Raw genomic sequence first — 21,845 nt, forward strand, 5'->3', positions numbered from 1 at the left:
TCATTAGAACTACACCCTCAGGAGCGCATCCGTCAGCGGGTCCCTTGCGCTGCCAAAGCCATCTCGTGCGGGCAGAGGGGAAAGCGCAGGAGCGCTCCTGGATCCCGGGGAAGGGGATGCTGCGGGCACCGGGCGCTGTCCGCGGGGCGAGAGGGCGGGAGGCACGGGGCTGTAGTGCCGCTTCCCGGGAGGCGGGGAAGGGCAGAAGAGCGGGCAGGGCGGCGGGAAGAGGAGCGGGCAGAGGAGCCGCAGGCCCGGGACCGCCGCTCTCCCCGCACCGACCCCGCAGCGGCGCCGCAGCCCCGAGCGCAGCCCCCGCAGCGGCGCCGCGGGGCGGGCGCGCTGGATGACGGACAGGAGGATCGGCCAATCGCAGCGCGAAGCGCACCCCCGCGCCGGCGGGCGGGCCAATGGCGGGGCGGGGGGGCGGGGCCCGGCGGCGCGCGCGGCGGCGGGCGGCGGGCGGGCGGCAGTCGGCGCCGAGGCGCGGTGCGGTGCGGGTCGCTCCTCGGGCTCCTGCCGCGGCCGCCGGAGCCGCGCCGCCGCCCTCCTCCTTCCTTCCCCTATGGAAGAGATGGAAGAGGAGCTGAAATGCCCGGTGTGCGGCTCCTTTTACCGGGAGCCCATCATCCTGCCCTGCTCGCACAACCTGTGCCAGGCGTGCGCCCGCAACATCCTGGTGCAGACGCCCGACTCGGAGTCTCCGCAGAGCCGCCGCGCCTCGGGCTCGGCCGTCTCCGACTATGACTACCTGGACCTGGACAAGATGAGCCTGTACAGCGAGGCGGACAGCGGCTACGGCTCCTACGGGGGCTTCGCCAGCGCTCCCACCACGCCGTGCCAGAAGTCCCCGAACGGGGTTCGCGTGTTCCCGCCGGCCGCGCCGCCTCCTCCCGCCGCGCTGGCGCCGCCGCCGCCGCCGCGCAACGCGTGCCTGACGTGCCCGCAGTGCCACCGCAGCCTGGTGCTGGACGAGCGCGGGCTGCGGGGCTTCCCCCGCAACCGCCTGCTCGAGGGCGTCATCGACCGCTACCAGCAGGGCAGGGCGGCGGCCCTGCGCTGCCAGCTCTGCGAGAAGGCGCCCAAGGAGGCGGCCGTGATGTGCGAGCAGTGCGACGTGTTCTACTGCGACCCGTGCCGCCTGCGGTGCCACCCGCCGCGGGGACCGCTGGCCAAGCACCGCCTGGTGCCGCCGGCCCAGGGCCGCGTCAGCCGCCGGCTCAGCCCCCGCAAGATCTCCACCTGCACCGACCACGAGCTGGAGAACCACAGCATGTACTGCGTGCAGTGCAAGAGCCCCGTGTGCTACCAGTGCCTGGAGGAGGGCAAGCACTCCAGCCACGAGGTCAAGGCGCTGGGAGCCATGTGGAAGCTCCACAAGGTGAGCCCCGGCTTGTGCCAGCAGCCCCAGCCGAGCCGCCTTGCCCCACAGGTTCCATCTTCCCCGGCTGGCAGGATTGGAGCATCCCCGGTCATTCCCATCCCCGGCCATTCCCATCCCCGGCCATCCTCATCCTCTCCCGTGCCGTGTTGTCCCCTCGCCGTGGGGACGTTGGCATCGTGCAGACGATGCTCCCCTGATGCGGGTCCCCAAATCCGGCCGTGCCAGCTGCACCAAAGGAGCTGGCAGGGTCCCCCGGGGGTGGCTCGGGAATATCTGCGCCGCAGGGCTTGGAAAGCAACAGGGAGCGATGGTTTGGGGAGGAGGAGGAGGAGGGAGGCGTGAAATCCACCGTGGGAGCGGAGAGCCGCGGGGTGCCACCTCCTGCCGCACTCGGAGTCACCGAGAGGAGGAGGAGGAGGAGGGGGGGTGGCAGCGGGCAGCCGGGAGCCTGTCCCTGAATACTGATCAGCTGCACTCGCTCCCCACGCGTCCATGCTGGAGGAGAGGTCCTGGAGCTTGAGGCAGCGATGTGGCCATCATCATCATCATCATCATCTTCAGCTCCATCCATGCTCTGCCTCCCGCCCTCCCTCCTCGCAGCGGGGACCGAGGGAACTGGGGCAGAAGTGAGCGGGACACGGGCGGACAGGGATGGGCGTCATTCCTTGGATGAACATCGCCGTAATTGGCCCCCGCTCCAGCAGATTGGAGCAGGTGGGGGGGACCTGTGACAAGGAGCTGGGGAGGGTGTGACCTCCTGGTGGGAGGGACTGGGCTGGGCTGCTTTTCAGGAATAGTTCGGGATGCCCTGGCAGGATGCAGATCTCTGGGATGGAGCTCTGCACCCCGAATTGGGTCAGTGGGTGCATGCAGGGACAGGCTGTCACTTGTCACAGTGCCCCAAAAAAGGGGGGGTAAGCACGTTATGCTGTGGGCAGAAGGTTTGGTGGTGCTTTTTGGGAGGGGCTTTTCCTGATCCCCTTTGGCTGGGAGCAGGAGCAGCTCCTCTCTGGATTTTCAGAGCTCTTGTGGAGAGCAGTTTGTCCCTATCCATGGGGTGCCATCCCTGATCCCAGAGGTGCTCCACTGGTGTGGGATGCCCAGGGTCGGGGTGGCACAGGTGACTGGGGAGCTGCTGACAGGAGCACAGGGAGGCAGAGGATGGAGCCAGGCTCTTGTGGAGTGGAGCAGGGGGATGAGAAGCAACAGGCAGAGTTTGGAATGCAGGGAATTCCACCTGGAGAGCTTTGCTGCTCAGGCCACGCTGGAAAGGGCTTGGAACAGCCTGGTCTGCTCTGGTGGGAGGTGTCTGCCCGTGGCAGAGGGGTTGCAATAAGATCAGCTTTAGCTTTTCTTTCCAAATCCCTCTTCCCAGGGGAGAGCTTTAGCCAGGCACTGCTTCCTTGATGTAGCTGACAGATGAGGATAATGTAACATTATTTCAAATGATGATTTTTGGACAGTGAAACCTCATGTGCCTTGGCAGAGCTGTTTCTGCAGGGGTTCACTGCTATTACCTGGTGTTAGTTTGCTTTTTAAGGAGGGGGAGAGGCTGTGGAGTTAAATGGGGTGTTAAGGAATAATTGAAGGAGTGATTTCAGGGCCAGAGCTCCGATTGCTCCTTGAGATGCCATCTAACAAAATCAGGGGAAAAGCTTATTTACATTATTTTTTGTTACACACACACAAAAAAAAAAAAAAAAAAAAAAAAAAAAAAAACAAAAAAAAAAAAAACCAAAAACCCAAAAACAAACCCACAAACAAACCAGAACCAATACCCATGATTTCCAAGCTTGGTCGTGGTTGGGACTGGGCATCAGGAACCAAAGCACCTGTGGATTGGAGTGGTGATCCTCTTGCAGAAGTATCTGGTGGTGTGATGTTTTGAGAGCACAGCCCCTTGGCAGTGGGACAGATTTGCTGAAGGGGTCACTGTCCCTTTTTGCCTGATCTTTTCTCTGTCATGGGCAGTGTAAAGATACCTACAGCTCACAGGAGGGAATCATGGAGTGGTTTGGGTTGGAAGGGACCTTAAATCCCATCCAGTTCCATCCCCTGTTATTCACAGGAACACTTTCCACCATCCCAGGCTGCTCCAAGCCCTGTCCAGCCTGGCCTTGGACATTTCCTGTGATCCAGGGGCAGCCACAGCTTCTCTGGACACCCTGCACCAACCCTTCTCCACCCTCCCAGCCAAGAATTCCTCCCAGAATCCCACCTAAATCAACTCTCTTTTAATTAACACCCATCAGGCAGCTCCTGAATTCTCTTGCACCATTCCAGCACCTCTTGGTGTGAATGTTCTTTGGGATGCTCTTCCCTTCTGGCCCAGGGGGGCTGTGATTGTCCCCAGAGTGCCTGGATGAGCTGTGAGTGCAGTGTTCATGCCTCAGTAGGTGACTGCCAGACCCAGGGCAATCAATCCCTGCTCACTGCAGCGTGCTCCCCTTGGAACCAACTCCAAAGGGCTTTGCCCAGCCCTCTTGGGGAGCTGCCCCGATTTCCCCTTTCCTCCCTGAAGGTTCTCTGGGATGATCATTGAAAATAATCTGTGCTGAGGCACAGTCAGTTGTCATTCAGGGAGCTGGGGTTTCCAAGCTGGACACAGATTGTGGCAAATCCTCTCTGTCCTTGTCTTCCTCTCAGTTGTTTGGATTGGGGTGAATATTCAGAGAAACGTAGAGGGAAATGGGTTTTTAATCTGAATTGTCCCAGTTTTGCACAGATATTGCAGCTGTCTGGGTTTTTATCCTGACGAGCTGGAATGCTGCTTGGCATGCCAGGAGCAGGAGCACAAGATGGAGCTGAATCATTTATTCCTCACACATCTGAGTCCCTCTTCTGCTGGAAATGTGTGCAGAGTGCAGGCTCAGCAGCTGGATGGTGTTTTTATGGATGGATGGATGCATGGATGGATGGATACTTGTGTACAAATACAAACAGGCTGGGAGGGATCTCACTGATGCCTTGTGAGGGCTGCCCTAGAGCAGAGGCTGGATGGAGTCCCAGAATAAAGCAGGGATTTATTCCAAGGATCTCCTCCATGGATCCACCTTGGGCAGCACCAGAGCCCAGCCAGGGCTGCACCCAAGATGACCCAAAATGGCCCCAAAATGCACGGCCGGGCACGGGGTCTCTCCCTGGGATCAGCTCTGCTCCATTTGCACCTTGCAGTTCATTGTCCCAGCCCAGCTTTAGCCCAGGCACTCCCACCCTGCTTGTTCTTCTCTCTCCAGCCCACGGGGTTTGTGCTCCTGGGCTGAGATTTGGCTCATTTGTCCTTGGTGCCCAGCTGGAGCAGGAATTGTTTTGTCTCCCTGCTCTGTGCACAGAGCTCACCATCCCATAATATGGAGCCCAGACCCACACACTAAAGCAGCACAGAATGTGAAAAACAGAAAAGCTAAACCTGAGGTATCAGCACTGTCTCCCACAGCCCTGAAATCCCAGCCAGTTGATCCAACTCAGTCCTAAAATCATTTTCCATTGCTGGTGCAGGTTAAAAAGGTCTCCCAGAAAAAGATTCTGGTAGCAGGTCTGACAGTGTTCTGGGTTGGGAAATGGAGAGACAGTGATGCAGAGCAGTTATTCCTGCCTGGCTCTCAAATACTGAGTTGTTGCCCATCACTCTTATGTCTGACTCTGCTCTTGGTCCCTGGCACCTCTCACCTCGTGGCTGGACAATCCCTGGGGGTGGCACAGGCTGGACAATCCCTGGGGTGGGACACACCTGCCAGGGGCTGCTTTTTTGGGTTTTTTTGTCTTTGCCATCCATACCCCAGCTGCAGCAAAGGTGAGCCTGGATTTGCCATGCACCAAAAGAAGCTGAGGAGGTCAGGGATGCCATGGTGAAAAGCTTTTATTGATTTTGGGCTGTGCAGGAAGAAACTTCCCTCTGCTTTGGGCTGGGATTTTGGGGCTTCTCTCCACTCTCATCCACATTCCTTTTGTTTTCTGCATCCAGGGAAGGGCAGCAGAGCTGGTGGGGGCTCTGGAGCACAAGTCCTGTGAGGAGTGAGGTGGAGTCCCCATCCCTGGAGGGGTTTGAAATCCATGTGGATGTGGCACTTGGGGACACGGGGCAGTGGTGGCCTTGGCAGTGCTGGGGGAAGGGTTGGACTCAGTGGCCTTAAAGGGATTTTCCAGCCTAAATGATTCCAAGATTCTGATTTGGGACCACTGTCTCCTTGAGGAGCTCAGGCAGCATGTCCAGGGCCTCTTGGAGAGAAGCAGAAACAAATCTTGGCTTTAATGGGAGGAAGATGTGCCATTCCCATTCTCTGGAAAAATCCCTTTGCCCAGGATTTTCTCCTGGGAAGCTGAGAAGCCTCAGAGAAAAGGAAAACAATTCTTATCTCATTTGCTTCTCCTATGTTGTGCTCATGTGGAATGTGTTTGGAGATTGTTCCATTGGTTTTCTGGGAGTTGTTTTCACTCTTTGGCCAATCAGGGCCAAGCTGTGTCAGACTCTGGAGAGAGTCAGGAGTTTTCATTATTATCTTTTTTAGCCTTCTGTGAGTGTCCTTTCTGTATTCTTTAGCATGGTATAATATAGTATTCTTTAATATAATATAGTATTATAAAATTATAATATAGTGTTATAATAATATAATTTATATTCATATTCGTATTATAACAAGATAATTTATAATATAGTATTATAAAATAATAAATTGGCCTTCTGAGAGCATGGAGTCAGATTCATCATTCCTTCCTCCCTGCCATGGGTGACCCTGCAGATACCACAGGAAAACAAAGCTCTCCATTTTAATTTTACGTGGGATTTAACTGCCCAGGCTGAGGGCACAAAGTGTCCTTGGATTGCAAATCCCTGCAGATTGCAGCAGAGCTCAGCCCTGGGAATTTCCATCCCACATTGTGTGGGATCAGCAGTGATGCTCAGCAGGACAGGTGTCCCCTCAGTGGCACAGGTGACACCTGGGCTCAGCCCCTCCTGCCCCAGCACAGGTGCAATGAGGGATGCAGGTGATTCCTGTTAAGAACCAAAAATCCCACACTGGGACTTAATTCCAGCTGGTTTGGACATCTGGGGAGAAGCAGGGGTGGGAAGCCCTGCAAGGGCCCCTCAGTTTGTGCCCAGGGGCCACCAGAGCCAGGACAGGGATGAGCAGAGAGGATTTTTCCTTTTTTCACTTGCCAGAGGAACTTTGGAGGGGAGACTGGGACACTGGGAATGTGCTGCTCTTGTGTCCATGGCAATTCCTGCACCCACAGCTCTTGGGGAAGTATCCAGGGAGTTGCTGGATACAAAGATCTGTTTGCACTTGGAAAGTCAAATATTTGCTGTTTAAAGAGAAGCAGGGAGAATCCTTAATGCTTCCAGAGCCTTGGTGTGGTGGCCTGCCTGAATCCCACCACCCTTTTTCCATCTGCAGCAGCAGGATCCATCCTCTCCTTCTCCAAATGCCCTTCCCACCTCCTCCATCCCTCTCTGGCCAAATCCAGAGGGTGCCAAACAGCCTGAGAGGCTTTGAAGTCAGAAAAAAACCAAGAAATGTCAGGATTTGGAGAAAAAATGTGATGAGGAGAGGCTGAGGGAGCTGGGAAGGGGCTGGAGAATTCCTGAGGAGCTGGGAAGGGGCTGGAGAATCCCTGAGGAGCTGGGAAGGGGCTCAGCCTGGAGCAGAGGAGGCTCAGGGGGCCCTTGTGGCTCTGTACAGCTCCTGACAGGAGGGGACAGCCGGGGGGGTCGGGCTGTGCTCCAGGGAACAGGGACAGGACAAGGGGAAACTGTCCCAGACATATTTTATGAAAAATCCCTTTGCCAGGATCTTTTCTCCTGAGAAGCTGGGAAGTTTCAGCTTCTCCATGTTTTGCTGCTTTGGAGTGTGATTTGGAGAATTGTTTCCCCAGCATGTGAATTGTTTTTACTTGATGGCCAAAGAGAGCCACCAGTGTCCAGGCTGTGAGCAGTCACAAGATTTTATTATTCATTCTTTTTTTTTTTTGCTAGCCTCCTGATGTCTCCTTTCTCTATTCTTTAGTATAGTTTTAATATATCATTTTCTTTTAATATAATAAAATAATAAATCAGCCTTCTGAAACATGGAGTCAAGATTCTCAGCTCTTCCCATGTCGGGGTTGCCTGCAAATTCCTGCAAACCATCTCAGGCTGCTGCAGGGCAGGTTCAGGTTGGATATTTGGGAAAATTTCCTCATGCAAAGGGTGGTTAGGCTCTGGGAAAAGCTTCCCAGGGGAGTGCTGGAGTCGCCATCCCTGGAGAGATTTAAAAGCTGTGTGGGTGTGACACTTGGGGACATGGGGGCTCAATGATTTAAAATTCTTTTCCAGCCTGACTGGTGCTGTGATTTCCCAGCCTGTGCCTGCCCAGCACCCAGAGGTGGTGCTGCTGATCCTGCTCATTAATTTGGATAAAAGCTTTCTGCCAGGTGGCTCTGTGCCTTGCACTCCCTGCAGTTAATGGAGTGAGGAGCAGCCCCAGACCTCTGTCAATCAAAGGTGGTGTGGTACAGCAAGTTCTCCAGGGCTTTGTGGAGCCCAGGGGGCAGGAGGTGACCTCTGGGTTACCTGCAGATGGAAATGGGCCCAGGGTCGTCTCAGAGTGAGTGGAAATCACTGCAGCTTTTATTCCCTTCCAGGGGGAAGGTAGATTAGAATATGAGGAACAAATTCTTCCCTGGGAGGGTGGGCAGGCCCTGGCACAGGGTGCCCAGAGCAGCTGGGGCTGCCCCTGGATCCCTGGCAGTGCCCAAGGCCAGGCTGGACAGGGCTTGGAGCAGCCTGGGATAGTGGAAGGTGTTCCTGCCATAGCAGGGGTGGGATGAGGTGGGATTTGAGTTTCCTTCCATCCCAAACCACTCCATGATTCTGTCTGCAAAAGTACACAGATCTGACAGCAGAATGCTCTGCTCCACCATCTGGCTCAGGCTCTCCACAGGCTCTGAAGCACCTCCCCGAGCAGATTGAGCTCTGGTGGGGTCCATCTTCAAATTTGGGGTCCACCCAAATTTTCCATTCTCTCCCATCTTTTTTCTTCTCTTGGCCACTTGATGAATGAAGGACCCTCCTGGCTGGGTTCTGCTGCATTTTCTGTGGTGCAGGTGAGGAGCACCCCAGCTGAGATGGGGGAAGTTACCCCAGGGACTGATTCTGGTCTTTCAAGGAAATTTCTGCAGTATCCATACCCAGACATTCCCCTGCTAAGGCTTTTGTTGACTCAGAGATGAGGTAACTCAGAGGTGTTTTAACAACTTTTATTCCATCTTCAGCCTCATGTGAAGGGTGAGGCAACAGAGGTGTTTTAATTAACACCATTATAATTAGAAACCAACTATTTCCTAATTACATTCTAAGTGTTTCTTGGCTTACATTACTTGAGAATTAAAATGCATAAGAAAACTTTTACCAAAAAGTAGCTAAACAAGAACAAGTTTGTATCCAAATGCACACTGTGTGAGCCTTCTGTCAAGCTTTAAGAATTCTCCACAAATTCATTCCCACAACCTGGGAAAACAGGAGAATGAGGAAGCAGAGCAAACACTGTGCCTGGTGTTAAATTAATTACTTGAGGGTGTGGAAAGGTTTTGCTGTTCATGAGCCAGGTTTCACAGGATGCTTTCCAGGAGCTGGCATTGCTGCAGGGGGGATCTTGGTTGGGAAAATGTTCTCAAGAGGCTTTGGGGCTACTCTGCATTGCTCATTCCTGCTCCTCTAAATAATCCAGCACCCAGAAGTTTTGGCTTTTAAAGGGAAAACTTTGCTCGGTGTCACAGAATTCCAAAATGGGTTGGGTTGGAAGGGACCTTCAGGATCATCCCATTCCAAACTCTTCCATGGGCAGGGACACCTTCCACCATCCCAGGCTGCTCCAAGCCCTGTCCAGCCTGGCCTTGGACCTTTCCAGGGGCAGCCACAGCTGCTCTGGGCACCCTCTGGGCTTCCCCACCCTCTCAGCCAAGAATTCCTTCCCAGTATCCCATCAAAATCTTTCCTGTTTTTTTCTTCTTGCCACAACCCTTTCCCCTATGAGCATAAATTCATTTGTGGAGTCCTGCTGTGCACTTTCTAGCAATCCAGCTCATAGCACTGGGAGATATTTCCCTTCCCTGGACTTGGAAGGGACTTCCAGCAGCCTTTGATTAACTCGTGTTGCTCCCACAAATTCATTTAGCTCAGAGTGCCTTCAAATTGCATCGCTGTTCCCAGCTCTGTGAAAGAGTAATTAAAGAAAAATGTGGCTGAAACACAACAACTCTCAAAGCTGCTCTTTTGCCAGCCTTGGTCCTGGTTTTGTTTGTTCTTGGGACGAGGCATTTTACCTGGTAAATTGGCTTGTAAATAAGCCAGCTCATTCCCTGCTCCTTCAGCTCGTCCTGCTGGGATGAATTGGATAAATTTCTATTTTGAGCAAGCACATGAGGCAGAGAGAGCTGGGGGTATAAACCTCTGGTGACCCTGGCTCAGGGAATGTCCTGGAAGGAGAGGCAGAGGCTGGGGTGGAATTTCTGTGAGCAGTCAGAGCTCTCAGGGTGAGTTTCTCCAACCCCCAGAGACCACCCAGTTGTAGCTGGGAAGAGCAGGGATGGTTTTTGGGGTCTGGGACCACCACTGAGGGTCCTGCCAGGTGCTCATAAATGGGAAATGTACTAAACTCTTCAACAGGGAGACAAATAAATAGAAATGAAGCCCAGCTCTCACCCATTCCAGTGGCACCTCCCTGATTGATGCAGGAAGGAGAGCAGAGCTGAGAATTCACAGCAGGTCAGAGGATTCACCTTGCCTCTGTTGAAAGGAAAATTTTGTTTGCAGCCTGAACCAGCTCATATTTTGCCTTCATAGTTGGATTTTCCTTTGGGGACAGCCTGACCTGGAGCAGGCTGGAACAGCTCAGCAGAGGCTCTGATCAGGGCAGAACTTCTGGGTAGAAAAAACAAGTTTCCAGGTTCAGCTGGAAATTTTCTTGAGCTGTGAGGGTGATGCCAACCTCAAACACCATATGCACAGCATGGATTGAGGCTTGGGCCACGTTTTTGTATTTAATTAGCCATTAAATTCCCCATGTCACAGAAATAGAGGGCTGTTAACAGGAGCCTGCTCCGTTCTGTAGCAGCAGAAATTGCCCTGGGAGGGATCTGGCAGTTGAGGGATTTCCCATCAGTGTTAATTACCCTTTCCCCTTTACTAACCTTAAAGGAATTGATGGGTTTAGGGAAAAAAAAGCTGGGAATGGGATGTGAATAAGGCATGCATGGATGCTGCCTGGAGGGCTGAGTTCCCATTCCCAAGGGGAGTGGGTTGGATCTGCAGCTGGGATGGATGGATGAAGGGAGCACAGATCCATGGAAGCAGCTGCAGCAGCCACTGGAGTGGAAGATCACATTTGTGACTTCCAATGCCTCCTGAAAATCCCAGGAGATCTCCTGTGGAGATGCCAGCCTGGCTGCCCACACTGGGGCTGCTGCTTCCTGCCTGGTGTGAAGCCAAAATACGTGGGAAATATCACTTAAATTATTTGCACCAACCCCAAAAATGTGGAACATCTTTCAACCAGTGATCCTTTTTCTTTTTTTTTTTTTGTTTTGGGCTTTGAACCTTTGTCCAAATTTACAAATTTAATTTGTATAAATTCTGTCTTTTTTCTTTTGTTCTTTGCTCCTGGCCTCTCTGGATTTGCATGGTCAGTTCCCTTCCTGTTGCTGGTCCCTGTGGCAGGACTGGGATGTTTGTGTGTGAATTAATGATGGGTTATGGCCTTGCCTTCAGCTCAGTGCATCCATGGCTTCATTCCTGACAGCCTGTGCTGTGGAGCTGCTTTCCACCTGCAGCTCTTGGGCTTTTCTCTGCTGAAATCCCTCTGTTTTATCCCCCAGGTAACCAGGGTCCCTTCTGTCAAGATGTATTAATTCACTGGCTCTGTTGACTTCACCATTTTCCTTCTCCCTGCTTCCTTTTCCTGGAAGTGTTCCAGGCCAGGCTGGACAGGGCTTGGAGCAGCATGGTCTAGGGGAAGGTGTCCCTGCCCATGGCAGGAGGTGGGAAAAGATGGGATTTAAGGTCCCTTCCAAGCCAAACAATCCTGGATTCTGTGATTCCCAGGGTCTCTGCTGTGCCCGTGGGATTCCTGCTTGGGAAGGACCTTTCTGCCTGCAGGGGCAAACTCAGAGGTCTGATTTTGATCCCCCTTTCAGAGCAGGTTTCTGTGATTCTGTGCCTTGGTTTCTCTGTCAGGGGATGTAAAGCTGGCAGAAGGGGGGGTTGTGTTCAAGCTTTGAAATGGATTTTTCCTAACAAGGCACATTTATTGATTTCCAGACACAGACTCTGCTTTGGGGGCAGAGTTCCCCCTGTTCCCTCCCTGGCAGGGCTGTTTCACCCACAGCACCCAGGGATCCAGGCTGGAGCAGGGCAGGACTGGCAGGGAGCTGGGGCAGCATCCCTGAGGATGCTGGAAAGGGAAGGGCTGGGCTGCAGATCAGCTCTCCCTGCCAAGGATTTGCTTCGTCCTCCTGGGCAAATAATTGCACAAACCCCCTGTGTGTCCTGTGCCAGGAAATGTGTGCTCAGCCCCAGTGCCCTTCCTCCAGCCCAGCAGCAGTTCTGGTGGGAATTCACAACAGAACAGTGGAGATGAAGTGGGAATTTCCAAAATTGTGAGAGCTGGGTGAAATGCCATCAAGGACAGAGCAGGAGCATCAGCCTCTCTCCCTCCCTGGGAAAGCACTTCCAGCATTGCTCAGACAAGGATTGAAGTCACAGAGATTTGAGGGCATGACTGAAATGATTTCTCATGTTGGGACATCTGAGGTGACAAACTGGGAGAGCCCTTGCTGTACAAACTATGCTGGATTAACGAGGTGCTGGGTGAGGCTGTGCTGTCCCTTGGCTGGGTGACAGATGCCACCGCTCCCTGGGTGGCACAGCACTCCTTCTTTGGCAGGGTACAATGTTACTGTAGGGATTTGTACTATGTAAAAGAATTTACTCATTTTCTAGAAAAGAGGGGGAATGAGACATGGGGTTAGAAATTAACTTGGGGTAGAAATCAATTTGGGATTTAGATGAGGTTTGCTGGTTGAACTTGTTTAGTCTATGGCTTGCTCACATTGGTGCCTTGTGCAGGCAGAGCAGAGGCTGGATGGAGTCACAGAATAAAGCAGGGATTTATTCCAAGGATCTCCTCCATGGATCCACCTTGGGCAGCACCAGAGCCCAGCCAGGGCTGCACCCAAGATGACCCAAAATGGCCCCAAAATGCACGGCCGGGCACGGGGTCTCTCCCTGGGATCAGCTCTGCTCCATTTGCACCTTGCAGTTCATTGTCCCAGCCCAGCTTTAGCCCAGGCACTCCCACCCTGCTTGTTTTTCTCTCTCCAGCCCACGGGGTTTGTGCTCCTGGGCTGAGATTTGGCTCATTTGTCCTTGGTGCCCAGCTGGAGCAGGAATTGTTTTGTCTCCCTGCTCTGTGCACAGAGCTCACCATCCCATAATATGGAGCCCAGACCCACACACTAAAGCAGCACAGAGTGTGAAAAACAGAAAAGCCAAACCTGAGGCATCAGCACAGATGAAGTGTGCTGTGTGTTTAACTCTACTCTGTGAACTTGCCGTGCAGAAGGCAGAGGTGTAGAACAAGCTTCACCCTCCACGGCAAACGCTCTGAAGCTCAGCCCTGCTGAGCGAGGGAGCAGTGACAGCTCCTCTGATTGTCCCCACGTCCCTTCCCTGCTGCTCCTTTGTAGCTCAGCCAGCTGCCTCCTTCTTGTGCCATTTCTGCTCTTTGTGGGGCTGTTCCCTCGGAGGAGCAGCAATGCTGTGTCGCTGTCACAGCTTTTGCAAAATCTCTTTGCTGGGATTTTTTCCTCTTGGGAGGCTGAGAAGCTTTAGAGAAAAATGAAAACAATAATGATCTGATTTGGAGTTTTTTGTGTTTTGTTGTTTTGGAATGTGGTTTGGACATTGTTTACCAACTGGTCATTGTTTCATTAGTTTAATGTAAATTGTTTTAACTTAATGGCCAATCACAGTCCAGCTATGTCTGGACTCTGGAAAGAGTAGAGTCATGAGTTTCATTATTATCTTTGTAGCCTTCTGTCTGTATCCTTTCTCTATTCTTTAGTATAGATTAATATATAATATAATATAATATAATATAATATAATATAATATAATATAATATAATATAATATAATATAATATAATATAATATAATATAATATAATATAATATAATATAATATAATATAATATAATATAATATAATATAATATAATATAATATAATATAATATAATATAATATAATATAATATAATATAATATAATATATTATGATACAATACAATACAGTCCTTCTAAGAACATGAAGTCAGATTCATCTTTCCTTCCAATGACAGAAACCCCAGAAAACACCTCAGCGGTGGCTCCTGTCACGCTGTCACACCAAGCCCACACAGCCCAGGCGTGGCTGAGCCTGTGCTGCCTCCATCCTGCTCCAACGCCTCTCCCATCCTGACGTTCTGTTCCCAGGAAATGAGGGCCTCAGAGGGCATTTGCTGAGGTCTGTGCTGCCAGCAGCCCACACCTTGGTAAATCAGGGAGAGCTTAGACAGTTTCTCACCTCTGAGATGATTTCTCACCTCCCCCGGAGCACAGCGGTTAAAATTTGTGAATATAGGATTTTTTTTTTCCATTTGTCTTGGTTTGGAAAGCCAGGTGTCTGCTAAGGAGGGCAGGAGCCTCCCCTGAAATAGAAAATGCAAACCCCCTCCCTCCCAATTGCTATAAATTTTAAATTAAGGGGCTCTCAGGTAAAATATGGGAGCAGGAATAACAGTTCTTTACTAGGGAAGAAAATAAAAGGATAAAATAAACAGTGCAGTGAACTAAACCAACCCTGCCAGAGCCAGAGCACAGCCTGACACCCTGTGGGTCAGAGGGCTGGCAGCAGTCCCACTGGAATTGTGGCTCAGCCCTCCTGCAGTGCCAGGGCTGGTTCTGCTGGAGCAGGGATCCTGGAGAAGGGTGCAGTCTGCCTCTGAAGGTCCAGGGGCAGAGGCAGCTGCTGTTCCTCTGGGAAATCCAGTGGAGAAGCCGTGCTGGTGTTCCAGGATCTCCAGATTCTATCCGGGTAGGAATGCTTGGCTCCTCCCCCTGGGCTCCCACCTCCCAATGGGATGCTGTAGCTCTTATCAGCCATGTAGGGACATTCCATGGCCTGTTATCAGCAGGTGTCTGCCCAGAGGGAGGAGTGGGTGTGGGAGAGATGAGGGAAAACTGCCCAATGGACAGGAGACAGCTGCCATACCAATGGCAAAGAGAATACAACTTGCTTGTCAGTCCAGGACATCATTTTAAATGCTGCCCTCTGGCAGTGGATGCTGCACCTTCCCCCTGCCCTGAGGAGGGATGACAGCCCAGGTGGGGGGCAGGGAGGATGGAGAGCCCAGATGGAGGTCAGGGAGGATGGAGAGCCCAGCTGGAGGGGCAGGGAGGATGGAGAGCCCAGGTGGGGGTCAGGGAGGATGGAGAGCCCAGGTGGGGGTCAGGGAGGATGGAGAGCCCAGATGGAGGGGCAGGGAGGATGGAGAGCCCAGATGGGGGTCAGGGAGGATGGAGAGCCCAGCTGGAGGGGCAGGGAGGATGGAGAGCCCAGGTGGGGGTCAGGGAGGATGGAGAGCCCAGCTGGAGGTCAGGGAGGATGGAGAGCCCAGCTGGAGGGGCAGGGAGGTCACATCTGCTGGGCTTGGTGGTGGCAGCCATGCTGTGCTCCTGGAGCTGTGGCCAGCTGATCCATCTGTGGCTTGGGCTCTCCACTGATCTCCTGCCGTGGTGCCAGGCTGTCAGATGGACAAGGACAGGCCACAGGCAGCTCCAGGGAGGATCTCTGCTCCATTCCTGGCTGGCAGGTGCTTTGCCCACGTCTCTGCCAAGCTGCCAGCTGAGCACTGCCTGTTGCAGAAGGTTTCTGGCTCCTCTTGCCATGCTGTGCTGTGTGATGGTGGCTGATTGGCCTGGGATGGGATTCCTGGATGAGTGGGAGTGCTAGGAAGGTGCCAGGGCAGAAAAGGAGGCTCAGGGGGGACCTTGTGGCTCTGCACAGCTCCTGCCAGGAGGGGACAACCGGGGGGGGTCGGGCTGTGCTCCAGGGAACAGGGACAGGAGGAGAGGGAACGGCCTCAGGCTGGGCCAGGGGAGGTTTGGATTGGAATTTGGGGAGATTTCTTAATGGAGAGGGTGCTCAGGTATTGGAAGGAGCTGCCCAGGAAAGTTTGGAGTCCCCACCCCTGGAGGTGCCCAAGGAATTTGTGGAGGTGGCACTCAGTGCTCTGGGCTGGGGACAAGGTGGGGATCAGGCACAGCTGGGACTGGATGGGCTGGGAGATCTTCTCCAGCCTCAGGGATTCTGTGATTCTCTGGGATGTCTCATCACTGGGGGAAGCCTGAAGGAACTGCAAGGTGGAAAGGTGGGAGAAAGAAAGGGGAAAGGAAATGGGATCCTGCCCCATTCTCCATCCCCACCTCGCAGAGCTCCAGCACCTGCAGGGGCTGCAGGGCAGAGATTGTGCTCAGTTTGTTCCAAACTGGGCTGAACTGGGCTTGGGGCAACCTGCTCTGGTGGAAGGTGGCCTCAAACATGAGCTCTGAGCTGGGGAACGCCTCCTGCCATTGTGGGATGGTTCTTCAGCTGAGGGGGAAACTGGGATGCTCTTATGGCATGGGGGTTTCACAGGGGTCTCAGGACAAGGGGAGAGATGAAAATCTTGACTCCATGTTTCAGAAGGCTGATTTATTATTTTATGATCTATATTATATTAAAAGAAAATGCTATATTAAAACTATACCAAAAGAATAGAAGAAAGGATTTCATCAGAAGGTTAGAAAGGAAAGGAATGATAATAAAATCTTTATTATCATTAGTCTCAATACAGCTGGACCTGAGATTGGTTGTCAGATAGAAACAACTCACATGGACCAATACAGATGCACCTGTTGCATTCCACAGCAGCAGGTAATTATTGTTCTTCTTTTCCTCTGAGGCTTCTCAGGTGAAAAAAATCTTGTCAAAAAGGTTTTTCATAAAACATGTCTGTAACATTATTGTTCTTCTTTTCCTCTGAGGCTTCTGAGGAGAAAAAATCTTGTCAAAAAGGTTTTTCATAAAACAAGTCTGGAACATGGTGGAGCTGTTGGAGTTCCTGGGATGGTCTGGGGCCTGGCAGAGGCAGTGACAGGAGGGTGGTGCTGCACAGGGTCGTTAGTGGCAATTAGCACAGACTGCCTCCCAGGGACCTCCTGCACTCAGCTTTTGGCACCTGGGTTCATCTGGTGCTGCAGCCCAAGGAGAGGCAAGGAGGAGTAATTGATGGCAGGGCTGTGTGTGCTGGATAAAAGCCCCTCCTGCCATGTGCCACGGATTTGGCTTCAGCAGGACTGGAATTGTGGAATTCTCATGAATCACAGCGGGTCCCAGAGCTCTGGGTTTCACCAACCTGACACTGAGCCCGGGACAGACTTTGTGACAGGGCCTGCTGTGATGGTTTTAAACTCAAAAAGGATTGATTCAACCTAATTTAAGGACAAAATTGTTTATTGTGAGGGTGGTGAGGCACTGGAGCAGAGCAGCTGTGGCTGCCCCTGGATCCCTGGCAGTGTCCAAGGCCAGGCTGGATGGGCTTGGAGCAATCTGGGATGGTGGAAGGTGTCCCTGCCATGGCAGGGTGGGATGGGATGAGCTTCAAAGCCCCCTCCAACCCAAACCAGTCTGGGATTTATTCAGAGTTAACATCAGGTAGGTCTTGGCTCAGTTCCCTCCCAGCAGTGTGTTGCACACAAGAAAATAAGTGTAACTTAAACCAACCAGTGGGGTTTGTATTTGTGCAGTGGGATTTGTATTTATGCAGCCCTTCCTGAAGGGGTCACATCCCAGCAGGGCTCCTAAACCCAGGAAAAATCCACTTTCCTTGCTCATGCCCCAAAATACAGCTTTTAAAAAGTAAATATATTACTTTATTAAATTATTGTAATGAATTATAGCTAATATTACTATATAATCAATATTTTATAATATGTAACAATATAACATAATATAAATACATAATAATTTAATATATTTATTAATTTTAGTCTAATATACATTATATGTTGATGATAATTATAGAATAATCCATATTTTATAATATATAATGTAGCATAATATAAATATATAATATATTATATATTTAATAATTTTAGTATAATATATTATACATTATATATTGATGATAATTATAGAATAATCCATATTTTATAATATATAATATAGCATAACATAAATATATAATATATTTAATAATTTTAGTATCTATTATACATTATATGTTGATGATAATTATAGAATAATCTATATTTTATAATATATAATATAGCATAATATAAATATATAATATATAATATAATTAATAATTCTAGTCTAATGTATTATACATTATATAAGATAATTATAGAATAATCCATATTTTATAATATATAATATAACATAATATAAATACATAATAATGTATAATATATTTAATAATTATAGTGTAATATACATTACATGTTATACGATTGTTATAAAATATACTAAAAATATACTAAAATATACTATACTACTCTATTGTATAAAATTATTCTATAATAATGATTGTGTAATTATTATTTGTTATATTTTTAAATTTTAAATTAAATATAACAAAGCTTATGGGGCCAACACCATCACCTGGTGATGGCACGTGCTGCATGTGGAGTTCAGGGGGGCTGTGCTGGTTTATCCTTATTCAAACTCCACTATCAAACTTGACTTGTTCCTAAATGTGCTTCACAGGGATCCAGAGCAGGTTTGTGCCTCATCTCCATCTCTGGGAAAAGCTTTTAACCTTGGTAAAACCTTGATGAAATCAGTCATTATTATTTTATTGCAGCCATTTGATTTAAGCAGATTCCGTGGTTTGGGGTCTCCAGGTTGATCTGCAGCTCCAATTTGAAGGAGCCAGGAGAGCTCTGAGTACAGATAATGCCCCAAAGGAGTGTCCAGAGTGGGATGTAAGGCCTGATTCTGCCCCCTGCATTTCTCCTGGCTGTCAGGAATATCTGTGGCACCTCGGAGGGATTGATTCCTTCAGCCTGAGCTTGGTGGAGCTGGGCTCTGAGCATTGCTGTGGGGTTGGGAGGTAATTTATGTAAGACTTTATGTAACAGCCCTGCTGCCTTCAGCGCTTTGCACGTGCACCAGTCCATCAGCCAGGCTCTTCCTGCAGCAGGATATTTTATATTTTAAAAGCAGGTGGTCCTGGTGGCTGCACAGCCCTGCAGCAAAAAATAGGTGTTCATTCTGAGGCAGGGGGCATGCAGAGAGGATGGTTTTGGATGCCTGTGTTCCCAGATATTATGGTCTGGAGTTAAATACACGAGACATCGCTGGTCCTGGAGGGGAAATGGAGATAATCCAGGGCTGGGAGAGCTGGGAATGTTCATCTGGAGAGGAGAATGCTCCAGGGAGAGCTCAGAGAGCCTAAAGGGGCTCCAGGAGAGCTGGAGAGGAGCTGTGGCATTTTTGGGGTCCCCAGGACGAAGGAGGAATTGAGAATCTGACTCCATGTTCTTAGAAGGCTAATGTAATTATTATATTATATTATATTATATTATATTATATTATATTATATTATATTATACATATTATATTACGTTATATTATACATATTATATTATATTATACATAATATATTATATTATACATATTATACATAATATATTACGTTATATTACATTATATTACATTTATATTATATTATGTTATACTAAAGCTATACTAAAGAATAGAGAAAGTATACATCAGAAGGCTTAATAAGATACTAATATTACATATTAATATTATTATTAATTAATATTATTATATTAATTATATTTCTTATATTATGCTATACTAAAGCTATACTAAAGAACAGAGAAAGGAGACATCAGAAGGCTTAATAAGATACTAATTAAGAACTGGTGACTGATCCCTCAGAGTCCCACACAGCTGGCAGTGATTGGTCACTAAGTCAAAGCAATTCACATGAAACCAATCAAACATGGATAAACAATGTCCAACCACATTCCAAAGCAGCAAAACACAAGAGAGGAAAATGAGATAATTATTTTTTTTCCTTTTTCTCTGAGGCTTCTCAGCTTCCCAGGAGAAGAAATCCTGGTGAAGGGATTTTCCCAGAAAATGTGACAGTGACAGAGAGGGACTGGGGACAAGAATGGAGGGACAGGACACAGGGAATGGCTCCCACTGCCAGAGGGCAGGGATGGGTGGGATGTTGGGAATTGGGAATTCCTGGCTGGGAGAGTGGGAGGCCCTGGCACAGGGTGCCCAGAGCATCTCTGGCTGCCCCTGGATCCCTGGCAGTGCCCAAGGCTTTTGCAGGGCACACAGGTCCCTCCTTGGTGCCTCTCCACGTTGGAAGTGACAATGACAGCTCAGAACCCATGGAGCTGTTGGCTCCTGGTGCTGCTCCACGTGCAGGGAATGGTTCTGGTGCTGTGCTGGGAGCCCCTGCCCTGGGCTTGAGAGACAGATGGGCCTGGGCAAGCTTTGCTCAAGAGCTGCTTCTCCTTTGTGCGTCCAGAACTGCTTGTAAGTTGAATTGGAAACATCTTTAAATAAAGCAAAGCCTCCAAGGGAAGGGATCAGGCCCTGGCACTTCTGGGAGTCAGCCCTTTGCCTTGGAAAAGCCAAATAAAAAAAGGAAGAAGCCACTGGAATCTTGGGATTTGTGCTGGTCAGAATGACTTCGAGATACCTACAAGACTCTTTTCTCAGCTTGGCAGCCGAGGGAGGAGTCAGGATTCTTCTGTCCTTTTCCTCAATTTTGTTTATTATTTCTAATCTCTGTCATTCTGTCTCTGACCTGCTGAGGTCTGTCTGGCAGGTCGGGCTGAGGCACACTGACCACTCTGGGGTGGTGTTATCTTTTATACTAAAATCTACATGTACATTATTTACCATAACTTCTCAATACTTATCACTTATGTTAGACAGTGAGTTTCTATTTTAAACTAATCTAAAAGTGGTAGCATCACTTAGAAGATGGAGGCTAGGAAGAAGAAAGAAGAAGGACAGGGTATGCTTAAATTCTTCTATTTTGAGACTTTGAGCTCATATTCTAAAAATTTCAAAAATCTATTTTTCACTTTGTGACAAACTAACTATTAAAACAAACTGTTATTCTACTTCAACTCTTTTGACTTGTAATTTTTCATATTAAGGTGGTGATTTGCTCCATGGGTCAAAATCAAAGTCACAGGCATCTTGGGCTCTGTGCCAAGGTTCTCTGAGCCCCTTGGCAGGGGCTAGAGCCATCCAGGACAGCCAGAGAGATGTCTTGGCTTCTGTCACTGGAAAAAGCCCAAACTTCACATTTTAGGGATGCATGAAAATCCCTGGTTCTCTGTGACATTTGTGTGCAGACCCTTTGTCCTTGTGAGGAGCCAGCAGAGCCTCCTGGCAGTGCCAGCACTCCCAGGCTGGAGGGGAAGGCACAAGGCTGGCTGGGACAGACAGGACAAAGGGACAAATCCAGGCTTGTCCTGTGCCTCTGGACTGTCACTCCAGTGGGTCATGGCAGGGACACTCAGGCTGACCACCTGGCAGCTAATTAAAATCAGGGCTAATGAGCTCAGGCTCACTGGGCTAATCCTCCTGTGCAGTGGACATCCCACACAGGGGACAAGAGGAAACGGCCTCAGGTTGCACCAGGAGAGGTTTGAGCTGGATAATAGGAGAAATTTTTTTACCCAAAAAGGGCTGTTCAGTCACAGCACAGCTGCCTGGAGCAGTGGTGCAGTCCCCATCCTTGGAGGGATTAAAAGCCACGTGGATGTGGCACTTGGGGACATGGAGCAGGGGTGGTCTTGGTATCCTCAGCACTGGGAGAAATGCCAATCACTTCTTTTTAAAATTTTAAAAGTTTAATAGTCATAAAATGGTTATAAAAATAGCAATATAATTAGAGTAATAATAATTTGGACAGTTTGGATTAGGACAATATGAGACGATAAAAACAAAGAGTTACAGACAGTCCAGGTACCTTTTTTGGGCAAAATAAGCCCAAAAAGGCCCCACATTAACAGAGGATTAACCCTTAAAAACAATAACCTGTTGTGTATTCATACAGCTCATCCATGATGCATCAATTCCATTCAAACACAGGATTCTGTCTGGGCAGTGTCAGCTTCTTCCTCTGGATCCTGACAGCATCTCCAAGGCTGAGCAGGCAGGAAGGAGTTCATTTCTTCTGCTAATGGGGCAATAAATTCTCTTTCTCTGAAAGATTCAGGTGTGCTGTGGCTGCTATCTCACTGCGAGTCCTTTCTTTAAAAAAATACCTTGCATAGCACAGTTTCTATTTTAACATTTTGTTATAACCTAAAACTATATTTACCACACTACTTAAGAGAATTAACACAGCATCACTTTCT

The 21,845-nt window shown here is 49.6% G+C and overlaps 1 protein-coding gene across 4 annotated transcripts in view; it reads left to right on the top strand.

Annotated features, from left to right (window-relative positions):
- The first annotated feature begins 491 nt into the window (after positions 1-491).
- The window catches only part of TRIM9 (tripartite motif containing 9), a 77,485-nt gene continuing 56,131 nt past the window's right edge, over positions 492-21,845 (top strand). For all 4 annotated transcript variants that reach the window (XM_059850676.1, XM_059850678.1, XM_059850677.1 and 1 more), the window contains exon 1: positions 492-1,381. In XM_059850676.1, the coding sequence (XP_059706659.1) occupies positions 566-1,381 (816 nt within the window). In that variant the 5' untranslated portion in view covers positions 492-565. The remainder of the gene's footprint in view (positions 1,382-21,845) is intronic.

The sequence above is a fragment of the Haemorhous mexicanus genome, chromosome 6, assembly GCF_027477595.1.
Source record: "Haemorhous mexicanus isolate bHaeMex1 chromosome 6, bHaeMex1.pri, whole genome shotgun sequence".
Taxonomy (NCBI): domain Eukaryota; kingdom Metazoa; phylum Chordata; class Aves; order Passeriformes; family Fringillidae; genus Haemorhous; species Haemorhous mexicanus.